We start from the raw sequence: 23,905 nt of genomic DNA on the forward strand, positions 1-23,905 counted from the left end.
TTGGGACAAATAATAGCAAATACTCATAGAGCCCTTCCCATGTATGTTTTGCCGAAAGCCTTACTTTAGGTTTCAAGGTTCTTAGGATTCGCTGGCAAAATAATCACTCTACACTCAGTTAAACAAGAATTTAGAGAGAGTTTATTGAATTAACAAAGATTACAGTATACTAATTAAGAAAAGAATAGTATAACTAACTAAGAAAGAATAGTAAAGACAGAGGTTTATACATCACCGAATTGGGGAAGCACCTACATCCAGCTCCAAGAAGCGCTGGGAGGTGCCTTGAACAGCAATCTGGAGTCCCAGCTGGGAAGGTCCCCGGTGGTGCTTCCACCCCACGGGTGACGTTTGTCACTGAAGGAGTCCAGCTTTTAGCACCAGGCCGCAGGCTGATAACAGTCAGCCTACGTGCAAGTTTGTAGCTCTGGTTGTTGTCATAAATGCCTTGGTCTTAACTCGTAAGTCTTGGAACGTTCTTTTTTTTTCCCCCTTTTTTTTTTTTTACATCTTTATTAGAGTATAATTGCTTTACAATGGTGTGTTAGTTTCTGCTGTATAACAAAGTGAATCAGTTACACATATACATATGTTCCCATATCTCTTCCCTCTTGCGTCTCCCTCCCTCCCACCCTCCCTATCCCACCCCTCCAGGCGGTCACAAAGCACCGAGCTGATCTCCCTGTGCTATGCGGCTGCTTCCCACTAGCTATCTACCTTACGTTTGGTAGTGTATATATGTCCATGCCTCTCTCTCGCTTTGTCACAGCTCACCCTTCCCCCTCCCCGTGTCCTCAAGTCCATGCTCTAGTAGGTCTCTGTCTTTATTCCCGTCTTACCCCTAGGTTCTTCACGACATTTTTTTTCTTAGATTCCATATATATGTGTTAGCATACGGTATTTGGAATGTTCTTGATCCCTGGGGGCTGGCCAGGCCCTCAAGGTGCAAGAAGTCCCGTAACTTACTCCTTGTCTTATCTAGTGGTTTACAGTGTATGCTGGCGCCACCCCTGCTGGCCTGGGTGTAGCTCAGCAGTTTGGCATGCAGCCTGCTTTAGTGTCATTGTCCCGTCAGAGAGAGGCCTAGCGCCACCTCTGAAGCCTGAATAAGGCTGCTTTACTAGCTACCCCAACAATGTACCAGACACTTTCCCCGTAGATTTGACCGTCCCAACACCCTGATGAGGTGGGTACCACAATTATTAGGGTAACCATACATTCAGGTTTGCTTGAGACAGTTCCAACATACGCCAGCTGTCCCGATTTAATTATTAATATCATCCCTTTCACTCTCAAAACTATCCAGGTTTAGAAGATAAGTCACAGAGTCCCCTTATTATTATTATATTATCCCTCAGTTACACACGAGGAAACTAAGGCACAGATCAATTCAAGAGCTTGCCCCAGGTCAGGCTGTTGTTAAGAGACAGAGCTGGGATTTGAAGCCAGCTAGCTTGCCTCTAAAGGACAGGCTTGTAACTACTTTGTCATACTGCCTCTCGAAGTTGGTATTGAATCCAGTTTTTCACCTTTGCAGCTGGGGGGTGAAGGCTGCCCACCTATCCAGGCAAAGACCCCACCCCAAGCCAATGAATTCCAAGATGGAATGGAGGCAGGCAGTGGCCTGGAGAGGTTAGACGTGAAGGAGATCCACCAGGAGGCGCTGGTAGAGGTAGGAGAAAGGGTAAACCACATAACTCCACCCGTTCAGGGGGGAATCTTCATTACTTCTCAACTGGGAGACCTCCCCATCGATTTAAACAGAACTTCTCAAACATTCTATCAGGGCTCAACCCAGAAACTCTGCGGAGTATCAAGAATCTAAACAAACAGAAACCCCGCCCAAAGAAAGGATGTCACAGAGCTAGAGGCTCTGTTTCATGTGGCAATGGGAGCTCTGTCAGAGACAGGCCTTCCGGTGCGAGGGAAACATTTTATATCCCTCACCCCGCCCAACCAAGTCTGTTTAGTTTTTGATTTAATGTTGTTTTAACATCTAGTCAATGCTGCAGGGTATATTATCCACTCTGAGATGATCCAAGGCAAACTCCAAATTCTGGCCCCACTCTTGGCTGACTTCCTGTCCCTGCTTCTACCCTTTGTGACTAACTTTCCATCAGTGACTAAGTTGCAGGGAACCTAAATTGCTCAGCCGAGGCGAACGGTACCAGAGGGAAACTTCCCAGTGGGGCAAGGGGCCTGTCATAAGGCTACAATATCTTATGGTACCTCGTAACAGCGGCTGAGATGAGCTGCATCATAAAGTAACATAAAAGACTGAGATTTATGAGGACATTTTTGGATGTCTGAACTTTGAAAATTACCCAGAGGGTTTCTCCAAAATAATCACTGTGGTGGCCAGCATTTGTAGAATGAAAAGTTAACAAACCACATTGAGTCTGGGTTTCAGATTAAAAAAAAAAAATCAGAAAGAACTTTAATAAAAGAGGGGAAAAAATCCATCTACTGAAGTTGGAAAAGAACCGTGAGCTGTTTCTCTTAATAACATAAACCAAACAGGGATTTTCATGGTTTTGAATACAATGCAGCTTGAAGACATATTTGGGAACTTTGCGGTTAATTATCCACAACTGATACAGTTATTGAATCGTCATTGTTCTAATTAGAACACACTGATTAACTAGGATACATAATTAACCTAAACCCTGCTTCACAAGCATATTTAACAACTAAATCATGTGAAAAGTGTTGAGGTGTGCAACCAGAAAGAACTCACAGGTTTATTAGCACTAGAACTTTCTCTTCTCCCTGGGTGCTAGGAGAGCTTGATAAAAGTAAATTCACTCAAAGTAAAAACTCATTTGTTCAAGATTTCCCTCAGCTTTCCAAATTGAGCTGGCCAGGGCAACCTTCTTAGCGGAAAAGCTAACTTCCAATCTTTTTTTTTCTTCTGGCATCACTACATGTGTGTATTCGCACATCCCCACATAGAACAATGGTGGCCTCTGTGGGCAGTAACATGAACTTTTTTTTTTTACTTTCACACTGTACAGTTCCATAGTATTTGAATATCTCACAATGAACACGCCCATGATGGCCAACTTTGGAAACGTCTATCCTCTTGGTGCATGGAAAAAAGTACACGGGCTAACCATTCTCTACAGTCAGTGTGGGCACCGCCTGTGTCCTGATCCATTGATGGGGAAGATGGTGGTAGCCCTTGGAAAGGGTAAGGAGGGGAATAAAGTGACTGGAGTTAGCACATCTGCTGTCTTTAGAGGTGTGCCGTAATTTGCAAACATAATTTTTATTTGCCTAATTTTTATGTTCTTTAAAGCCTTAGAACAAAAGAACAGATTCTATCTGAGAAGTGAAAATTAATTCTCATTTCAGCATGAAGCTCTTCATTAGTTGGATATGTCCTTGGAAGGAAGGTCAGATTCCTGAATCAAACCGTGCCTTGTTAGCACTGTGACCTCAGCTTGCTGACTTCCAGTCTTAAAGGAAAGCCGACTTCTTAGATTTCTCTTTCTAAGAGCAGCTAGTGTTCTTTCTTCTACATATTTTTTTTCATCAGAAAAAGTGTATTCAGTGATGGTAAATCTTTGCTTTGATTTTCTTAAATAATATAGGCTATATTCTCTGTGGTGTGCAATGTACCCTTGTAGCTTATTTTATACCTAATAGTTTGTACCTTTTAATCCCCTACCCTTATATTGCCCTTCCCTCCTTCCCTCTCCCCACTGGTAACTGCTAGTTTGTTCTCTATATCTGTGAGTCTCCTTCTTTTTTGTTATATTCACTAGTTTGTTGTGTTTTTTTAATTCCACATATAAGTGATAAATCATATAATATTTGTCTTTCTCTGTTTGATTTATTTCACTTAGCATAATGCCCTCCAGGTTCATCCATGTTGCTGCAAATGGCAAAATTTCTTTCTTTTTTATGGCTGAGTAGTAATCCAGTGTGTGTGTGTGTGTGTGTGTGTGTATACTACTTCTTTATCCATTCATCTGTTGATGGACATTTAGGTTGCTTCATAAATGTTTGCCTTTTGAGTAGCATTTGCTTTGTGGAAACAGCTGAAAGTCATCCAGAACCAAGTGGGATCATTAATATGGGAAATGAACTTGAGGATAATGTGCACTAATAAGCAGCATGATCTTTAACAAGTCACCTCCCTTTCCTGGTCCCTACCTTAGTATTCTCATCTGGAAAATGGGAGCATTTTACTAGATCACTTGATAATGCAGTCTACCATTTGCATTGGCCAGCACGAGCTGCGAAATTTAATGTCACTGCATTTTCCACAAACTGTTTAAGCTTTTTTAAAATCAATCACTTTAAATTTCCAGGAGAGTCACAGGGCAAGAGAAAACTAAAAGCTAAAAGTCCCTGTGTATGCCGGGATAATGTCTGTGAAAGGCTTGCCATATGGCCTGACACTTAGAACTTCCAGAAAGTGTTACCCTCCTTTCCCCAACTGTGTCCTGCCAACCATGGTTTCAAATAGTGATCACCACAGAGGCTTCTGCGTCAGCCCTCCACATGCAGCTCCCTTGCCACCCTCCGGAATTCACCAACACACAGGACCACTGGGAATGGGCTGTGTGTGCCCCACGTTCTGTGATGGCAGGCGGTCAAACCCCAGCCGAGATGCTGTCTCCCTGCTGCCATCTTCCACTTCCAATGGGACCCTCAAGCTGGACAGATCTCACCCATGGCATGGAACTTAAGAAGGACTAGGGCAATTCCGGGTAGGTTACTGAAGACCCACATGAATTCTAAGTTGTGGTCTGCTCTGAGGAAAGCCCCCTCCTGCTCTCTTGAACTCTCTTATCTCTCTCTGGCTTCTAGGGAGGAACAACAAGCACAGTTCTCTCCATCAGAGTCACAGAATCATATGTCTAGACAATTTAACTTTCACGCCTCTGTTCCGGTAAGAACACTTTAAATGGGGACACCACTGATTGCTGGTGATTTTTTTGAGAAAACACATGACAGGATGTGGATAAAAGCCAACCGAAGGTCAAACAGCTCATTGGGGAAGTTACTTCTCGTGTACTCAGATTTCACTAGAAGCTTCAAAAGTGAAAGCAAAGCTAGATTTCCATCTCAGTTGCTGTTGTTTCCGCACAGAACAAGTGCTTTTCCCTTGGCACCAGTGTATGTGTGTGTATATATTATATATATGTAATGTACATATGGTATTATGATAATATATTACACAAAAATACAATATTAATAATTTATTAACCAATATTAATAAATATAGTATAAATGTTAATATAATAAATTTTATATAAAATAATAATATGCAATATAATTATATATAACATATAATACTATATGATATATATGTATGTGTGTATATATGTATGTATACATATGTGTGTGTGTGTGTATATATATATATATATATATATATATATATATATATATATAACAGATTTATTTCAAGGAATTGGCTTATGAGATTGGGGGACTGGCAAGTCCAAAATCCATAGGACAGGCCAGCAGGCTGGAGAACCTTGTGCAGGACCTGATGTTATAGTCCACAGGTGGAATTTCTTCCTCCTCAGGGAAACCTTAGTTTTGCTCTTAAGGCCTTTCAACTTCTTGGATCGGACCCATCCACATTATCAAAGATAATCTCCTTTACTAAGTCAACTGACTGTAGATGTTAACCATCTCTACAAAATACCTTCACAGCAACACCTAGATTAGTGTTTGATTGAACAACTGGGCACCATAGCCTAGCCAAGTTGACACATAAAACTGACCATCACAATGATGTACCCATTAAATTTCATTGACTGCTTTATAAACTATTAGAGATTGAGGTGGAGAAGCGTGACAATCTCTCTCAGTACCACCGTGCACTGAAGACCCCTGTGAGGTGACAGTGCAGCAGAGCAAAAGCCCAGTCACTTGCACCACACCGTGAAGACCTTGACCCACTGGCTGGTTCCCTAGGGATGTCACCAGACAGGAAATGCAAGGATGAGGAAACCGGGCATGAGAGAGGGAGGGGCAACAGAAGGCCAGTGTTTGGTTTTCCTTTTGTCTTTCATTGGAAGATGGTGAGTTAGCCCTGTTGCCCATGTATAGAGAAGGGAGTAGTGATTTGGAAACTCCAGAGCAATGGGCAATCCCCAGAAAGTGTGTATTTCCAATAAAATAATGAATCATTATTTTATTGGAAATGTTTGGTTTCCTAATTCTGTTTGCCATTGGCCAATATCACTGTGGGCTTGCACTTGGCCAGCACAAACCAAACAGGAGTAGATGCAGCCCCACTCTGTGAGTGGGACCTTGGGAAGCAGCTGCCTCCACCATAAAGGGAGATTGGGGTACCAGATGGGTTTAGAGCCTCTTCCAGCTATAGTTCTAGAGACGGCCCAGAACCTTCTCAGCAAATATACCAGTTATTTATTGCTGAGTAACAAACCACTTCAAAACCAGGGGCTTAAAACAACAGGAATCATCAGTTTTGCTCACAAATATTCAATCTGGGCAGGGCTTGGTAGGAAGGCTCACGAGGCTCCACGTGGCATCAGCTGGGGTGGTTCAATACAGCACTGGAGGACCCATTCCCAAAATGGCCAAGTCATGTGTCTGGCAAGTTGGAGGTTGACTGTCAACTAGGCACTCATCTGGGTGAGAGCTAAGGGTCTTGCTTTCTCTCCATGTAGCCTGGGTTTCTTTACAGCATGCTGGCTGGGTACAAGAGAGAGCCAAGTAGAAGCTGTATCTCCTTTCATGGCCAAGGCTCAGAAGTCATACAGCATCACTCCCATAAGCATTCCAGTCACTAGAGTCAACAAAGCCAGTCCATACTCTAGGGGAAGGGAATTAGACTCCACCCTCGATGGGAGGAGTGTCAAAGAGTTTGTCAACATGTTTTAAAATCACCTCCACAAATGATACCTCTGGTGTCCACCCTCATGTTGGGTACTAGCTCTGACACCTCCTTTTTCCTTGGCCCCCTCCCCCATTCAGCCGATCACCAAGACTTGTAGATTCTACTACCCTCAAATCTTTTCATTCTCTCATCTCACACCTGGACCATTGCATCTTCTTAACTGATCTTCCTGCCTCCATTCTTTTCTTCTGTGACATTTAGGATTAGACTCAGCTGCATGTGACAAAAAATCCAAGTAACAGTGGCTTAAACAAGATCAAAATATACTTTTCTTTTACATTAAAAAAAACTGATACATAGCTGTCCAGGGCTGATATAGTGGCTCTGGGATTGTCAGAGATCCAGGCTACTTTCATTTTTCTGCTCCACAACCCTTAGCATGCCCTGGTCCAAGATGGCTGCCCAAGCACCAGCCATCACTTCCACATTCCAGTCAGGAAGGAAGAAGGAGTAAAGAAGGATACACCCGCTCCCTTTAAGGACCTTTCTCAGAAATTTCTACTTATATCTCATTGACCAGCACCTAGTCACGTTACCACACCTAGCTGCAAAGGAAGCTGAGAATGGAATCTTTATTCTGGGCAGTCATATGCGTCACTAAGGTTTTTGTACAGCTTGTTGCCTCTGCACAGATACCCTCCCACCCTCTTTGCATGCTGACTCTACCCTTGCTTCAGACCTCCACTTAGACTTCACTGTCTTCCAAGAAGCCTTTGAGGGGCCCACAAATATGTTTTGATTTCTTTTAAAATCGTAAGAAAAACTCGATCTTTTAGATCCAAGAACATGTTTGAATATATAATATTAAGGCATTTGTACCAATGCAGTTGTAAAATATCATTTTTAGTATTTTTTATGGAGGAAGGGGCCCATGAAGGCAAAGGATTTTGGAGGTGCCAGCGCCTCCAAAAGTTCTGGTGTTGCCCTGCTCCTGTGGGCTCCCATATCTCCCTGACCTCACACCAGTCATAGCTCCCTCTGCACCACGTCGTAACTGCTGGGCATTTGATGGTCTCCCCCGCCCGACAGGCCTGGGAGGGCAGTGTCGACTGTGGTCCCCTTTGCATCTGCAGTGCCTCAAATACAGTCTGGTCCTTGGTAGACTCCCTGCAAATGTTGGTGGGTGAGTGAATGAATGAGTGCTCTGAGCTCACCCAGCTACAGGGTTACAACCCCGGTAAAGATAAGGATGCAGGTCCTACCTGGCTCCACCTACCTGCTTCTCACCTGGTGTACTGTCTTAGTACAAATACTAGGTATGTGTGACTTGGGGAACTCAATCTCTCATGACCAAGTGACCTCCCAAAGGCCCCACCTCCTAATACCATCACACTGGGGATTAGGGTTTCAACATATGAATGTGGTGGGGTGTGGGGAAGGCAAACATGTAGTTCATATCAGGTTCAAATCCTGAATCCAGCCCTTCCAACACCTACCTACACTCTGCAGACTTCCAGTTCCTCAGTTGCAAACTGCAGGTGGAGACACAGGGTCTCCAAGGCTCCAGCTGCTTGCTAGGGATGCACTGCCTGCCCAGTGCCTGCCTCCCCTGACCCCAGGACCGCTCAGTCCCTTCTCGACTCCCGCCCTCCCTCACATAGCCTGCCCAGGGCCCTCCCACTACACCCTCCAGGGGTACTGTGCTCCATAACCCCCCCAGACCCCCTCAGGGCCTAGTTGGTCCCCCACAACCCCGCTATCTCCCCCAGTAGCAGGGCCTGCCCGTGCCGGTCCTGCCGGCGCCCACGAGCACTCAGCACAGTTTCCTCCTCCCGGAATCTCTCCCACCTGCTGCAGGGCCTGCCCAGCCCCCTCTTGCGCTGCCCGTCACAGCGACTCCTGGATCGCGTGGTCCGGCGCTATGCGGAGGTGGCTGACGCTGGCAGCATCTTCATGGACCACTTCACGGACCGCGACAAGCTGCGTCTCCTCTACACGCTAGCTGTCAACGCCCATCCCATCCTCCTACAGGTATGCAGGGACCCCCGGCCCCGGAAAGTCCGTCCAGGGAGCGGGTTCACTTCTGGCTCCGAGGGAGCAGGCCCTGGGTTGAGCTGTCTCTGCCATCACTGCACACCTTGGGGCCACCAACCCACATTAGTACCTTTGTGGCATTTAGTAAATATGTGTTGGCTTCTGCAGTGGGGAAGTGCTGTGGTTGCTGCAGAGGAAAGAGGTGTGGGAGCTGGGGTGGAGGGGTGGTGGGGAATGGCCACTTTCACGGCCAGAGGCAGCCCAGAAGGGCTTTGTGGAGGAGGGCAACTTTGACCAGGTGTCTCAAAGATCAGTACGAGGGGCTTCCCTGGTGGCGCAGTGGTTGAGAGTCCGCCTGCCGATGCAGGGGACACGGGTTCGTGCCCTGGCCGGGAAGATCCCACATGCCGCGGAGCAGCTGGGCCCGTGAGCCATGGCCGCTGAGGCTGCGTGTCCGGAGCCTGTGCTCCGCAACGGGAGAGGCCACAGCGGTGAGAGGCCCACGTACAGCAAAAAAAAAAAAAAGAGGGGGCAGGAGACGAAGAGAGGGAGGAGAAAGAGGCAAAGAAGAAGGTGCAGGAAGGGGAGGGAGTGGAGGAGGAGGAAGCCCCACAACAGTTAATAATAATTAGTATTGTTATTAATTATATTATATTATAATTATTTATAATATTATATCTACTTTAATAACTATAATAATTATATCGAGATTATATTTTAATTATCTGTAGTATTGTGTTAATATTAATCATTCTAATTAATAATTATATTGGTTATTATGATTATTTAAAAATTAATATAATTATTATTTTAATATTATTTATACTATATTATTTTGTTCTAATTATTTATAATATATTTAATTCTAATTGTTTATATTATTAAAATTATTTATGAGATATTATATAATATATAATTACTTTTTTTTTTTTTTTTTGCGTTACGCGGGCCTCTCACTGTTGTGGCCTCTCCCATCGCGGAGCACAGGCTCCGGACGCGCAGGCTCAGAGGCCATGGCTCACGGGCCCAGCCGCTCCACGGCATGTGAGATCTTCCCGGACCGGGGCACGAACCCATGTCCCCTGCATCAGCAGGCGGACTCTCAACCACTGCGCCACCAGGGAAGCCCCATATTATTTTTATATATAATATATTAACTATATATTATTGGCCAAAGGTATGATGGCTAAGTACATAATAACAACTCATTTCTTGAGCACTAGCTATGTGCCAGGCACTGTGTTGAATGTTTTACATCATTATCTCATTTAATGCTCACAACTCGACAACCCCACAGGAATATTATTATTGTCCCCTCTTCCAGATGAGGTAAGTGGAGCCCAGAGCTGTGAAGTGACTTGGCCACAGTCCGTTAGCCAGTGTCAGCAATGGAACCCAAACCCAGAGCTGTCTGACTTCAGGGTCCACGCTCTTCCTGCTAAAAGCTGCCTACTAACGTTGGCATTTGAAATCCTAGAGGAGAAGAAGGAATTGCTGGTTTTCCTTCACGTTCAGAGGCCTTCTTCTCCAATTGTCCTACACTTAGTGGCCAAGGCAGGTGACCTGGCTGCTTCCAGCCCTGGCTCCTGAGAGGTCTGGGCTGGGAGTCTCCATCCACCCTGAGCTCCGCCCAGGAAGGGCGTGGCGTCGATCTGCCCCCAACCCCGGGATGACTCGTGGCCGCACATTTAGACATCGCCAGGGGGCCGGGGGCCTCTCTGCATGGCACACAGTGGAGAGGCCCCAGTGGGCGGGGCGGGGACAAGAAAAGGTTCTTCACAACATGGTGAGCGGGTTAAAATGGCAGAAGGCCACAGAAAATCATCAGAAAGGGGGATGACTTTGTTTTTTTAAGAAGGAAAATGAGGGAAAAAAGTGTTGATATTTATAGTTTCTGTCATTTCTCCCATAAAGAAACACCATTCTAGATATAGCTGCCTCAGTAAATAGTCAAAAAAAAAAAAGCTAGGATATTCCCTCCACTCTTTTTTTTAAATTGAGATATAGTTAATTTACAATATTGTGTTAGTTTCAAGTATACAGCAAAGTGATTCAGTTTTATATATATATTCTTTTCAGATCCTTTTCCCTTATAGGTTATTACAAAATATTCAGTAGAGTTCCCTGTGCTATACCGTAGGTCCTTGTTGTTTATCTATTTTATATATAGTAGTGTGTATATGTTAATCCAAAACTCCTGGAGCTCTTACAAGGAGACAGAGGAAACTGGGTAGAGCTGTGTGCTTCCCTAGACCAGTGTTAGGCTGTCAGAACGTTCCAGTCAGTTGGGGAGTCTCTGTGAGTGTGTAATTACCCCAACCAGGCAGATTTGCCCAGGACCACGCCCAGGGCCAGTGCAGCAGTTCCCAAAACTTGAGTCACCCAAGGGTCACCTTCATAATTTTTGCCCTATTCCAGAATCTACTGCCTGCACTGTTATTTTTTTAAATATTTTCTTTAAATCAGCCTTAAGTTGACCCTCTTTTTTTCCCCCCCATAACCTCTTCCTAAGCCGTGATGTCTGTGAAATCTGAAATGCTAGTCATATTTCTTCAACTATACAACTCTTCAAATAAACACATTTCCCTGAAGCCTGAATACCCTCTAAAATTGTAGCAAGGGCATCGGCATTCTCTTACCTCACTTGGGGCAACTTTGTTGAAATGCAATCTACAATATGGAAAGAAGAGCTCCCTTTTCTGAATCCCTCCATCAACAATGGAATAAAAAAGTGGTGGGGGGAGGGACGGGGGGAGCAAGGTATTGCCATGTTCCAAGAGGTATAAACAAGGTTAAGGGATGCTTTGCTGACGTGTCTTGAGACGTTGGGTACCTGAGTAAGGCTGATATTTCTGTCTGCTCTTGGAGAGAGAGAGAGAGAATGAGAGAGAGGGAGGGAGGGAGGGAGGGAGGGGGAGAGAGAGAGAGGGAGGGAACTGTCTCAGGAGGTTTTTCTCTCTAGTCCTCTAATGCCTCCTCCTCTCGCTTGGCAGATCTTCCCGGGCGCCGAGGGATGGCCACTGCCCAGGTACCTGGGCTCCTGCGGCAGATTTCTGGTCAGCACTAGCACCAGCCCGCTGCAGGAATTCTATGGTGCACCCGCAGACCAGGCGGCCGACCTGGCCTACCAGCTCCTGGGTGTCCTGGAGTCCCTGAGAAGCAACGATTTGAACTACTTCTTCTACTTCACCCACGTGGATGTGGACATGTTTGGCATCTTCAACAACGGGCATCTGTTCATCCGGGATGCCAGCGCACTGGGCGTCATCGACAGGCAGGAAGGTACCCAGCATGGGCCTGGCTGAGCAGCTGTCAGAGGGGAAGCCAGGGTGACAGGCGCTAGGGAGGGGTGACAACGGGGCCTGGGGGTGGGGTGTGGCTCACACCACTGGGCCTCGCCAGTCTCCCTGTGTCATAGTGAGAGCAGCCCAAGTTTGGGACGGGAGAGAGTCCCTCTCCCCGTTTTAAGTCTCTGCTCCAGCTCCAAAGGGGAACCGGACTTGACCTTGTCAGTACAGGAGGAGGAGATTTGCACTGTGCTATGGCCCCAGCTTCACCCTCTGAGGGCACTGCCGTTGTCCGATTGGGTCTGTGTGGTGCGGGGACATACATCTCCCCCTCAGAGCCTTTCTCATCAGATGCTTTATCTGAACTATCTGGCTGATTCAGTGGCACATTTCGCAATCCATCTGGGCACCTTTGCTTTTTATAAAGTTTTCAAATTGAAAAACATGGCACCGAATGAGGTGTATGAGTGAATCGTGTTTTTGATGATGTGCACAGGCTCATCCAGGGTTCTAGAACCCTTTGAACATCGCAGTCTGTAATGGTGACTAGATATTCTGAGCCCAATAGTAGGACAGAGGATTTTAATTTCCAATTTCTGATTTTGTTTATATGAGAACGCCTACAAAGATAGACCAATTAAACCACGCTTACTCATGTCCTGATTTGCCTTTCTCAAGAAGAATCAAATGAGAAGAAGTGGGGCTGATACCAGAATATTCGGGAATGTGAACCGCTGAATAGCAGTCCCCCTACAACCCACGGAAGGCATATTCTGGATTACCTGTTTTTTCTCCCAACTTTGTGTTTAAAGAGGGCACATGAAACCGGCCCTAGGAATTTCCTGAGCTCCCTAATTCAGTCATAATAATGGGAGAATCACGATATGCATGAGAACCTTGCAATTAGAAGCCCAAGTTCTGGTAGGAAGAAGTGCGTTTTCCATCCCCAGGCCTCATCTTTATTTTTTTTAATTTTTTGGGTGGCATGCAGGCTCTTACTTCCCCGACGAGGGATCAAATCCGTGCCCCCTGCAGTGGAAGCACAGAGTCTTAACCACTGGACCGCCAGGGAAGTCCCAGGCCTCACCTTATTGTAGCCAAGAGAGTTCCCCCCAGGGTCTCATCAGGTGCCATTGTGTCCCTGAGCCCTAAATCTCCTGGTGACAGGAGATGCTAGGAGTCTGAACCACTTTGCCCAGCAATTCTCATTAGTGATGCCTTCCCGCAAGGAGAACAGGTTGTAGGGTGTGTGATGTCTTCCATTCTCTTGTAGGCAGCCAAGCGGCCTCCAGGGCGGGAGAGAATAAAGACATCTTCAGCTGCCTGGTCTCTGGCTGCCAGACCGAGCTGCCCTCCTGCGACACCATCCCTGAGAAGCAGAGCCTGGTGCTGGTGTGTGGCCAGGTGCTGCCCCCACTTCTCCAGGCCAAGTTCCCGTCCCCGCTGCAGGAGGAGATAGACGCCGAGCTCGCTCGCTGTGGGGAGGGAACCCGGCCAGACCCCGAGGTCCTCCAAGCCGCCAGCCGGCTGAAGGACATCTTGAGGCCCCTGAGAACCTGTGACCCCAGATTTGCCTACCGCTACCCAGACTGCAAGTATAATGATAAGTTCTGAGGGGCTGGAGCCTTGCTGGCCTCCGGGGACCACATGCTTGAACTTCCGCTGCCCGCTCGCTTGCTGCACGGTTGAAAGAAGCTGCTCCCTTTTAGACACTGGGAGAAAGGTACCTTTGTTTCCCAGGGAGAAAGGAACATGCCAAACATCAGAGGGCAGTCATGCCATCGGGTGGCATGATTACCCCCACTGGCTGGGTCACCGTGGAAGAGCCCAAGGGTGGGCATCGGAAGAACCAGGTGTGGATGCTCACTCGGCCTCTTTGAGCCTCATTTTTCTCTCTTCTCCACCAGACTCTTGAGTTAGTGCAAAAACACAGAGATATGAAGGGCCAGGGACACGTGCTCCCTCCCCCCAGCCCAGGTGGTTACAAAGAATGTTCCAGAAGCATGCATGGCCAGGGCAAATGTGACAGAGCCGTGGAGGTCAAAAGGCTGGCACGGAGGGAAGACTGTACCCCTGCCCTAGCCCTCCTGCTACGCTCCCCGCGCTGCCACAGGGTGAGGAGACTGCAGGACAAGGGGACACGTGGACGGAAGGCCCTTCTGTCCCAGAAGTGTCCAGAGAGGCACTTCATGGTGTGGGAAGGAGCCAGGGGTAAGAAGAGAAGAGGGCTGGGCTGGGGGCCAATGTGTTTGTCCAGGTCCTCTGAGAACCAGGTGTCAAGACAGGATTAAATGGGCAAGGATTGTATCAACATTAAGGAAGATGCCTGGTGGGGGGGGGGGAGGAAAGGAGGAGGGAGCCAGAGAAGGCTGGGAGAGCCATCAGGCCGGGCTGTAAGGTTGACCCCTCCCTCCCCCAAGCAAGGGCAAGAAGGTCAGGTTGGGGCATCCCAGACTGCCATCTGCACAACCAAAAGAAGCTTCAGCGAGACCGTCAGGGTGTCCTCGAGGCAAAGCCAGCCATCAGAGGAGCTTCGCAAGAATGGAGAGCCCTTATATTCCTGTGGCAGGGAACAGCCCGTGGGAAGCGTGGCCTCAGCCCAACCGCAAAGATGGATTTCAAAGCACAGCGCAGGGCGCTTAGCCAGTTCTGCTCCCTGGGGCAGAAGGTCTGTGAGTTCGAAGATTCTCATTGTAGCCACAGCGGGGAACCAGGGCCAGCTCTCTCCACACCGTGGCCTCCAGGGCAGGACTCTTAAGTAGTCTGAGAATTTTCATTCAAACTTGGCCTTACAGGTCATTCTAAAAATAGTTTTTCAAGGTCAGCCAACGGAATATATTTTATTCAGCAGTTTGCTTTATGTCTTTAAAATGTTTAGCCACGTGGTATGTGGGTCTCCGTGCATACTCCTGCCCGGGCCCCTCAAACATTAGTGGGGCTTCCTTGGACCTTTGCCCAGCCTCCCTGCCTGCCCTCCACCCCCCAGGCACCTCTCAGTCGGCTTCCTCTTTTCTACCTCTGAATCACCACCTTTAAGGTCAGAGTGCCTGGCTTAATAGGCTTCACACTGCAGACGGGGAAACTGAGGCTCAGGGAGGAAGAGTGACTTGCTGGGATAGTTCCAGAACTCCTGCTACCCGTCCAGGCTCCTCTTGCCTTCCCCTTCAGCCTCTGTCCTGCCCAATTCTGGTCCCTCCACTCACATTTAAAGAGTAGCCAAGGAAAGTCCTGTTCGGTGGTACACCGCGGTGCGGTTGGGAGTTCCCTTTTGACTGCTCTGGGCACTACCTCTGGGGCAACTGTAACAGTGAGGATGCCAGGCCAAGCTTCTGGGAGGGCAAGCTTGGGCTGCCTGAGAGTCTTTGAGACAGCTGTTTCCTGGCTTGGTCTGGAGAGCGAGGATTGACCATCCTTCCCAACACCTTGCTTTTTGAGCCCAGTGAAATTGATCTTAGACTTCTGGCCTTCCGAACTCGGAGAGGATAAATTTCTATCGTTTTAAGCCCTCACTGTGGAGTCATTTGTTATAGCAGCCACAGGAAACAAACACATACCCCGAACTCTTAGTGTCTGCTTCCAGAGAACCCAACTTGCAATGCTCCCCAGCTCCAGTCTATTGTGATGGATTCAAAAGCCAGACCCACCAGGAAGGAGTGTGTTATGCGTCCATAACCAGGGCTGGGGCTTGGACGGTTCCGTTCCTCCACTGACTAAGTCCTGGGCATCATTGAAGACCCTGAGTCCTACCTTGACCCAAAGCTTTTCCTGACAGCCCAGCTCCCAGCAAGCCTTTTCTGAATCCTACCTCTGTACCCCTGAACCCCAGGCCCGCACCCATTTGAGTCTAACCTCAAGGGTATTCCAGAGAGATCTGTGCTCCGCCTTCCCATCCAGCTGGGAGCTCCCTGAAGATGCTAGTGGCACAGAGCTCTTTGTATTCCCCGTAGCAACCAGCACAGGGCTAGGCACAGAGCACGTGCTCAGAAAATATTCTTGCTGAGAATAATGACTGTGTTCTTCAATCCTTTTTCTTTTGTGCTCTTCATACACCATGTGCTTTAGACTGATTTATTGTGTCCCCCGCAAAAATTCATAGGCTGAGATCCTAACCCCCAATGTGATGGTATTTGGAGGTCATGGGGGTGGAGCCCTCATGAATGCCCTCATAAAAGAGACCCCAGACAGCTCCCTCACTCCTTCCGCCATGTGAGGACACAGCAAGAAGGTCCTGGCTATGAACCAAGAAGCTTGCTCTCTCCAGACACTGAGTCTGCCAGCCCCATGATTTTGGACTTCCTGACCACCGGAACTGTGAGAAATAATTGCTGCTTATAAGCCACCCAGTCTGTGGTATTGTTACAGCAGCCCAAACGGACAAAGACACCATGTTGAACATATACAAGGCGCAGCCATGTCCTCGAGAATAGCTCTTTCCCCTCAACAGCCAGGAAACAAGTGAGTCAACACTCAAGAGACCTAGCCATCGTACTATGTTCTCATCCCCCTGGAATCTAATTGGAGGCATTATTTTTTCTGCGTTTTGCCAGCTACTGTCTTTCTGCCTGCAGGACCGGCTGCATAATTTGTGGGACCCCCTGCAAAATGAACACGTGGGGCCTCCTGTCACTGAGAATTGCAAGATAGGGCCAGCAGAGTGTTAAACTAAGTGCAGGCCCCGTACGACTGTACGTTGATGCCCACGAAGCCAGCCCTGGGTGCCTGCGAATACTAATTAACCTCTGTGTAGAGGGTTCTTGGAGTTTACTGGGGTCTCACTTGATCTCCACAACCAAGGGGAGTATCTGTGGAGCCAGAGGTGATATAAAATATTTAATAACCATCATGGCAAAGGAACTGACATAGGAGAACAGACTCCATTGGCTTCAGCTGTCAGCTCAGCATCCCCACAGCCCTGCGGGCAAGTCCTACTTTTCAAACAAGGAAACTGATTCAAGCGATTTGCTCAAAGTGACAATTTTTAGGTCTCCTGCTTTCCTAGTCCTCCCCTGTAGCATCTAACTTCTGCCTATAAGTGATTGCATGAGCCTGAATGTTTCCTCTAGAGCTAAAATAAATACTTTGTTGGATTTGTATTCATTTTGAAAAGGTCTAGAGCCCTGGAATCAGACAGACCTGGCTTCAAATCGTGACTCTGCTGGTTACTGTGTAACCCTGGGCAAGCTGCTTAACCTCTCTGAGTCTCTCTTTCCTCACTCATAAAAAGATGAGGAAAAGATTTACCCTTGCAGGGTTATTATCCTATTTAAATAATACACTGTTTCTCAAGAGCCTGGCACATACGGGCGTTCTATATTTAATGGTAAATGTAGGGCAAGAGCAGAGGGCTTCCTGGCAGAAAGGGCTCCTCACACAGCCAAGGTGAGTGCTGCAGCCTCTCTGGAGGGACGCTGATCTCTGTCCCAAAGCTCTGCTCCAGACCAAAGGAACCACCAGGCTGCCGCAGGCTGCCGGACAGTCTGACTGGGGCCATTTTTCTTCCCTCCCGCTCTCCAGACTCTGGGATGATCATGAATGGCAGCCGGGCAGCCACTACACTCGCCTCCACAGCCTAGGTCTCCACCAGGCTCAGGAGGGAATCCTCCTTGAGCAGGTAACGTTGGGATCCTTGGGAAGTCCACCCGCGCTTAGTATCCGAGAGGTTCAAGTATCCCTCTTGGCCCATTGAAAGCTCACAGCTCACTGCCTGTGTGTGGTGATGTGGCTTTCCTGCCCACTTCAGGCCTGTTGCTCACATATATTGACACAGCTGAGCTCACGTGCACACAAGTATAGTCAGATCGGTCTGCAGCTCTTCACGTCATTTTTAAAAAATGGTTGCATCTGCGGACTGTGCGGGATGGTCAACACCCAGGCTGAGGGCCCTGATTTGCAGATGTAATGACCCTCTAAGAAGGCAACTTAGAGGAATAGGCCAGCAAAGGGGAGCTGAGCAACCAGTGACCCGCCCATTGGAGCTCTTTGTAGAAGCAGACAAGGAGAGAGAGCACCCCCAGCCCACTAGGGTGAGCAGGGCATCGTTTCAAGTCTGAGCTGCCTGTGGCAGCGCAGAGGGATCAGCGGCTCTGGAAGCAGACTCGTCTGCTTTCAGATCTTGTGCCAGCCTCTCTCACCAAAATTAGTACATCAAAGTTATTGATTGCAGCGTTGTTTGTCATTGCAAATACAGAAAACAACTTCAGTGCCCATACATGGGAGAGTGGTTGAATATACTGCAGTACATCCACACAAAGGAGTGCTATGCAGTTCTACAAATGAATAGGGAAGGTCTCTAGGAACTGACATGGGATGATTTGCAAGATATAGTATGACGTGAGGGAAAAAAAAGCTCACAAGGGTATTTATAGGATGCTACCTTTCATGTAAGAAAGAAGAAGATATAAGAAAACACTTATGTATCCGTTCACCTGTGATGCAAAAAAAGATATACACACATACACACATATGTATGTGTGTGTGTATATGCATGTGTGGGTGTATAGATACATAGATCTAAAGAATAAACCAGGGGGCTTCCCTGGTGGCACAGTAGTTGAGAGTCCGCCTGCCGATTCAGGGGACGCGGGTTCGCGCCCCGGTCCGGGAAGATCCCACATGCCGCGGAGCGGCTGGGCCCGTGAGCCATGGCCACTGAGCCTGCGCGTCTGGAGCCTGTGCTCCACAACGGGAGAGGCCACAACAGTGAGAGGCCCGCGTACCACAAAAAAAAAATTTAAAAATAAATAAAGAATAAACCAGAAGCTAATGAGATTGGTTCCCTACAGGGGGTGGGTGTCAATGCAGTGGAAAGAAGAGAGGAATGGGAGTGGGGCAGCAGGGATGAGGGGGGAGTGAAACTTTTCTGAGCATGCCTTTTTGTATAACTCTGACTCTTAGAACCATGGGAATACCTCACACAACCCACAAATAAATAGTTAAGATCAACCAGGAGGTGGGTTGAACTAAAATGAAATACAAAGAATAACAGATGGACCCAACTGTATTACAAATGAATAAAATAACTACACAGAGGAACTAACTTAAGTAACTTGGAAACTAAGCCTTTTGACTACATAGTATAAGACGAAAAACATCAAGAAGTGTACACACACTTTAAAACGGTTAATTTTATGGTATGTGAATTTTACCTCAATTTAAAAAGAGAGAGGAAAGAAAGAACCATCCACAAAATCTGTGCTCTAGTCAGTAAATATTTTTCTCATGAAGATCTGGATTAGCAATTCCGAAACTAAGTTTTGAGCAAGTAGGTAAATATGTTGTGGATGGTGAGAGACGGGCTTCTCATGGCTCGAGAAAGGAGTTACAAGTCAAGAAAGAGGGAATTTTGTGTTCCTTCCAATTTTGAAGTCTGATGTTAGACTGGAACTGGAGGTATCACTATGAACTCAGGCTTTCTTTTTTTTTAAATTTTTATTAGAGTATAGCTGCTTTACAACACTGTGTTAGTTTCTACGGTACAGCAAACTGATTCAGCTATACACATACAGATATCCCCTCCCTTTTGGACTTCCCTCCCATTTAGGTTATCACAGGGCACTAGGTGAGTTCCCTGTGCTATACAGCATGTTCCGCTCAGTTGTCTATTTTATACATGGTACCAATAGTGTATATGTTTCAATCCCAGTGTCCCAATTCCTCCCACCCCACCCCTTTCCCCCTTGGTATCCATACATTTGTTCTCTACGTCTGTGTCTCTATTTCTGCTTTGCAACTAAGATCATCTATACCATTTTTCTAGATTCCACATATATGCGTTATTATACGATATTTGCTTTTCTCTTTCTGACTTACTTCACTCTGTATGACACTCTCTAAGGATTTCTCATATGTATGCACAATGCCCAAATAGCAGTCAGTGCTCACAAACGGTCCTCAATGGCAGACAGACATCAGAACCAATTGGCAAAATGCCCAAATAGCACTTCGTGCTCAAAAGAGGAGTTTGTCCGGGTGCACACTGGTGGACTTGGTCAGTCTTGGAGCTCATCAACTCATCCAGATGTATGTTTCCATCCCACCGCTCACATCACTAAGATGTGAGTGTACAGAAATATATTTCTTAGCTCTGTCTCTGAGAGGGTCTATAAGCAGTGACACCCCAGTACCTAGTGCCTGGGTCTTGGTTTCTTCAGTAAAAGAAACCAGAGCTCTTTGGAGAAATGGCTGATTCCAAGACTAGACAAGGAAAGTACAAGATGAGCCTGGAATACTCTTGTGTTGCCAGAAAGGAAGGGGCTCCCAGGAGGCAAATTTGGGACAATTTGTATATCAAATAAATAATGGTAGTAATAACACATAGAATAAAATCAATTCTTATGAGACCATACTGATATAAATAAATAAACAGATAAGTAAAGAAATGGAGGAGGCAAGAGCTCTTCCTTATGGTAGAATTCTAATTAGTAAATGTAGAAGAAATGATGGGAATGGAAAATCACCACTTGGCAAACACCACAGTAATAATTCTTGCAGGCAGGTATCACCAGTGAGGCTAAAACTAGTAGATCATAGTATGAGAAGCAGGATGTTTGCATCCTCTCAAAGTTATCTCGCCACAACACACTCATAATTACAAAGGGAAAAATAGTAAATTTATGCTGAAGACACCTGGCAGACACAACTTCTACCAAGTGATCAAGGTCAACGTCACTAGTCATAAGTCACATAGACATCAGGTATCCTCTGATATGATGCACTGAGAGGGGCACCGCATCACTTTGGTGGTATTCTTGCCCCAAAGGCCAAACCTCAATTGAATCATGAGATAACATCAGACATATTGAGGGACAACCTACCACTAGCCATGAGAGACCAAGAAAGACTAAGGAATTGTCACAGATTGGAGGAGACTAAGGAGACATGAGAACTACATACAATGTGGGGTCTTCAGTTGGATCCTGGAGCAGAAAAAGGATATCAGTGGTGTCAATACCCACCAGCCCAAACTCACCAGCAACACTGCTGTAGTTGCACAAGATGGAGTTATTGCTCATCAAAACAAGGGAGAGCGCACATCATGGAGCAACGTGAGGTGTCTCAGTAAGAGGGGGTTAGAAAGGACTTTGTAGAAGATTTGGGCTCTTTAGGTGATTTGGGGGAGGGTTCAAGGAAGCAGGGCTTTGCTCTAGATTGAATGCTATCAGGAAGAGGGGTAAATCCATGATTGCACATCTCAATAGATCTTATCTATAAAGCAGGAGGAATGAAGCAAGGTAATGCCATAGTTAGGAAAGCAGCAGTCACTCACAGTAGCCAGGATAGGGGGATGTTTGGTCATTTTTGTTTAAACAATGTTCATGTCGTTGTTTTTGTTCAGACCTTAGTAGACTTCTTTTGTCTTGGTTCATTGTGGTCACAGAGTGGTCTTGTTTAATGCTAGTGATCTGAGAAATTGTTTAGGTTCAAGGAGAACACAAAGGCCCAGCTGCGAGGCCCAGGCCAGCTCTGAGCAACACCAAGAGGAAGGCCTGACGATGCCAGGCCGGTTCCCAGCTACAATGGTCCACGTTTCTCTTTCTCAGTGGGACAACTGTTGAAATTCCAATAAGATCTATTAGATCAGTACACAGTATTTTATGGAAGCTCCCACATGCCGCGGAGCAACTAAAAACCCGTGCACCACAGCTACTGAGCCTGTGCTCTAGAGCCCGCGAGCCACAACTACTGAGCCTGCGTGCTGCAGTCACTGAGCCCACGCACCCTAGAGCCCGTGCTCCGCATCGAAGAGTAGCCCCTGCTCGCCACAACTAGAGGAAGCCTGCGTGCAGCAACGAAGACCCAACACAGCCAAAAATAAATTAATTTTTAAAAATAAATAAATTAATTAATTAAATAAAATTATTCCAAAATAAAAAGTCAAAAAAGCAACTCAGTGCATGAAGCAGAAATTGTTCAGCACCAGGTAAAGAAGCTGGCTTGCATATTGGGGCTGTGCTATATAAAACAAAAGACATAAAACAAAACACAAAAGCATTATATGTGTGACAAGATGGCCCTGACTAAGAAAAACACATGGAAACTGAGTTGGATTAAAAGGAAGATTCAGATGTGTATAACTCAGTCACTTTGCTGTATGGCAGTGATTGGCACAGCATTGTAAATCAACTCGACTTCAACTTTAAAAAATAAATAAAAATAAATAAATAAATAAAATTAAGATTCAGGTCTGCCATCTAGGGCTCACTCCAGGGTGATGCTCATTGAGTAGAAGAACCACTGCACCATTTCCTTTGTTCAATTTGCCCGAGTGAATATGCCTGTACTAGAACCAGGGTTACCCCTACCACACTGGAAGGCAGTAGAGACTTGGGGCTCACACACTCACTTCTGATTCCTTCCTTTCTACCTACAAACCATGGTGCCTCATGTAGAGAGTTGAAATCCCCCTTCACACACCCTCACCCAAACCCCGCCCCCGACCTGCCCCCAGCCATTTAGCTGAATCCAGCTTACCACCTCATGCCCCTACCTGGAGCTTCTCTCTGAAAAAATCATTCTTTAGGGCGAATTGTGCCAAATGTGAGTTAATATTTCCTTCGTCAAAATAACACATTTGTGTGCGTGTGTGTGTTTTTAAAATAATCCTACCCAAGGCAGGCAAAATTTCAGGAAAAGAGGCAAGTCATGGAAACTTGGTGAAAATATAATCCTATCGAAAAGCAATCTGGCAATGTTCATCAAGAGCCTCAAAAAGAATTGCACACTCTACCCAATAATTTCACTTCTGGGACGCTATTCAAAGGAAGTAATCAAGAATGCAGAGCGAGTTATGCACAGACTGACTGTTAAAAATCATGGATTGAACACTTGTAACCCCTACTAAAATGAGAGTAAGTGGAATTTTTAATAGGTATAAACTACCACATGGGGAAATGAGAGAGGAGAAAATAGAAACAAAATTTTGAAAGCTGGAAAGCAAATAACTTAGCAGGACCAAAAGAACTGAATCCTAAGCTGGCAACAAAGGACGCTGAGAACCATCCCAATTCACATCACAGAATCTCTCAAAACGTTGAAGAATTTATGGCTCTAGATCCCTCAAGAAATTAGGGAGAAGGCTGAAATAAGGATGACGCTATTTTAAGAAGGAATTGGATGCCAGTTTTCCCCCATCCTCCAACCCTTCACAGCCGGGTAATGGCCAGGTGATGGCCCTCCAAGATCCAACAGATCGGAAGCTCCTTCCCTGGAGGGAGTCAATCCAAGGGTTTTCAGGGACAGCACAGAGACTAGGGCAGCAGGTCACCCTGAAAACTGGGGGATTAAGCGTATGTATGCACAGTGGCTGTGCACTTCCCCCCAAGGCAGGAGAACTGACAAGTGAGCCTCCTGGGAAAAGGCTAAAAAATCCCAACATCAGAAGTCCCTCAACCACCCCCCACCCCCGCCACATAAGGTCACAGCTGGCAGACCCCACTGACTGTCTAGAGCATCCAGTCATCTTTTTAGTTCCTCACTCCTTTCTATTTTTTTCTAACACTATTTTAAAATCATTTAAGGCTTTCAGAAAAGTTGAAAGAAAAGTACAAATAACTCCCATATACCCTGTATTCACATTCCCGTGTTAAATTTTTTCCTGTGTTTGCTTTATCATTTTCTCCCTCTCCATCTCTCTCTCTCTCTCTCCCCCACCACCCCTCTCCTCCATTTTTTTCTGAACCCTTTTAGAGTAAATTGCAGATGTGCCCCTAAATGCTTCAGAGTTTATATCCTAAAAATAAAATAAAGGCTTACATAATAA

The 23,905-nt window shown here is 46.4% G+C and overlaps 1 protein-coding gene across 3 annotated transcripts in view; it reads left to right on the top strand.

The window, feature by feature from the left end:
• Positions 1-17,226, top strand: part of DIPK2B (divergent protein kinase domain 2B) — a 50,777-nt gene extending 33,551 nt beyond the window's left edge. Inside the window, exons 3-6 of one of the 3 annotated variants that reach the window (XM_060292897.1) lie at positions 1,538-1,672; positions 8,684-8,857; positions 11,854-12,142; positions 13,421-17,226. In XM_060292897.1, the coding sequence (XP_060148880.1) occupies positions 1,538-1,672; positions 8,684-8,857; positions 11,854-12,142; positions 13,421-13,761 (939 nt within the window). In that variant the 3' untranslated portion in view covers positions 13,762-17,226. The remainder of the gene's footprint in view (positions 1-1,537; positions 1,673-8,683; positions 8,858-11,853; positions 12,143-13,420) is intronic. The other 2 variants (XM_030834986.2, XM_060292898.1) reach the window with 2 other exon arrangements.
• The last annotated feature ends 6,679 nt before the right edge of the window (positions 17,227-23,905 follow it).

This window comes from Globicephala melas, chromosome X (genome assembly GCF_963455315.2).
Source record: "Globicephala melas chromosome X, mGloMel1.2, whole genome shotgun sequence".
Lineage (NCBI taxonomy): Eukaryota > Metazoa > Chordata > Mammalia > Artiodactyla > Delphinidae > Globicephala > Globicephala melas.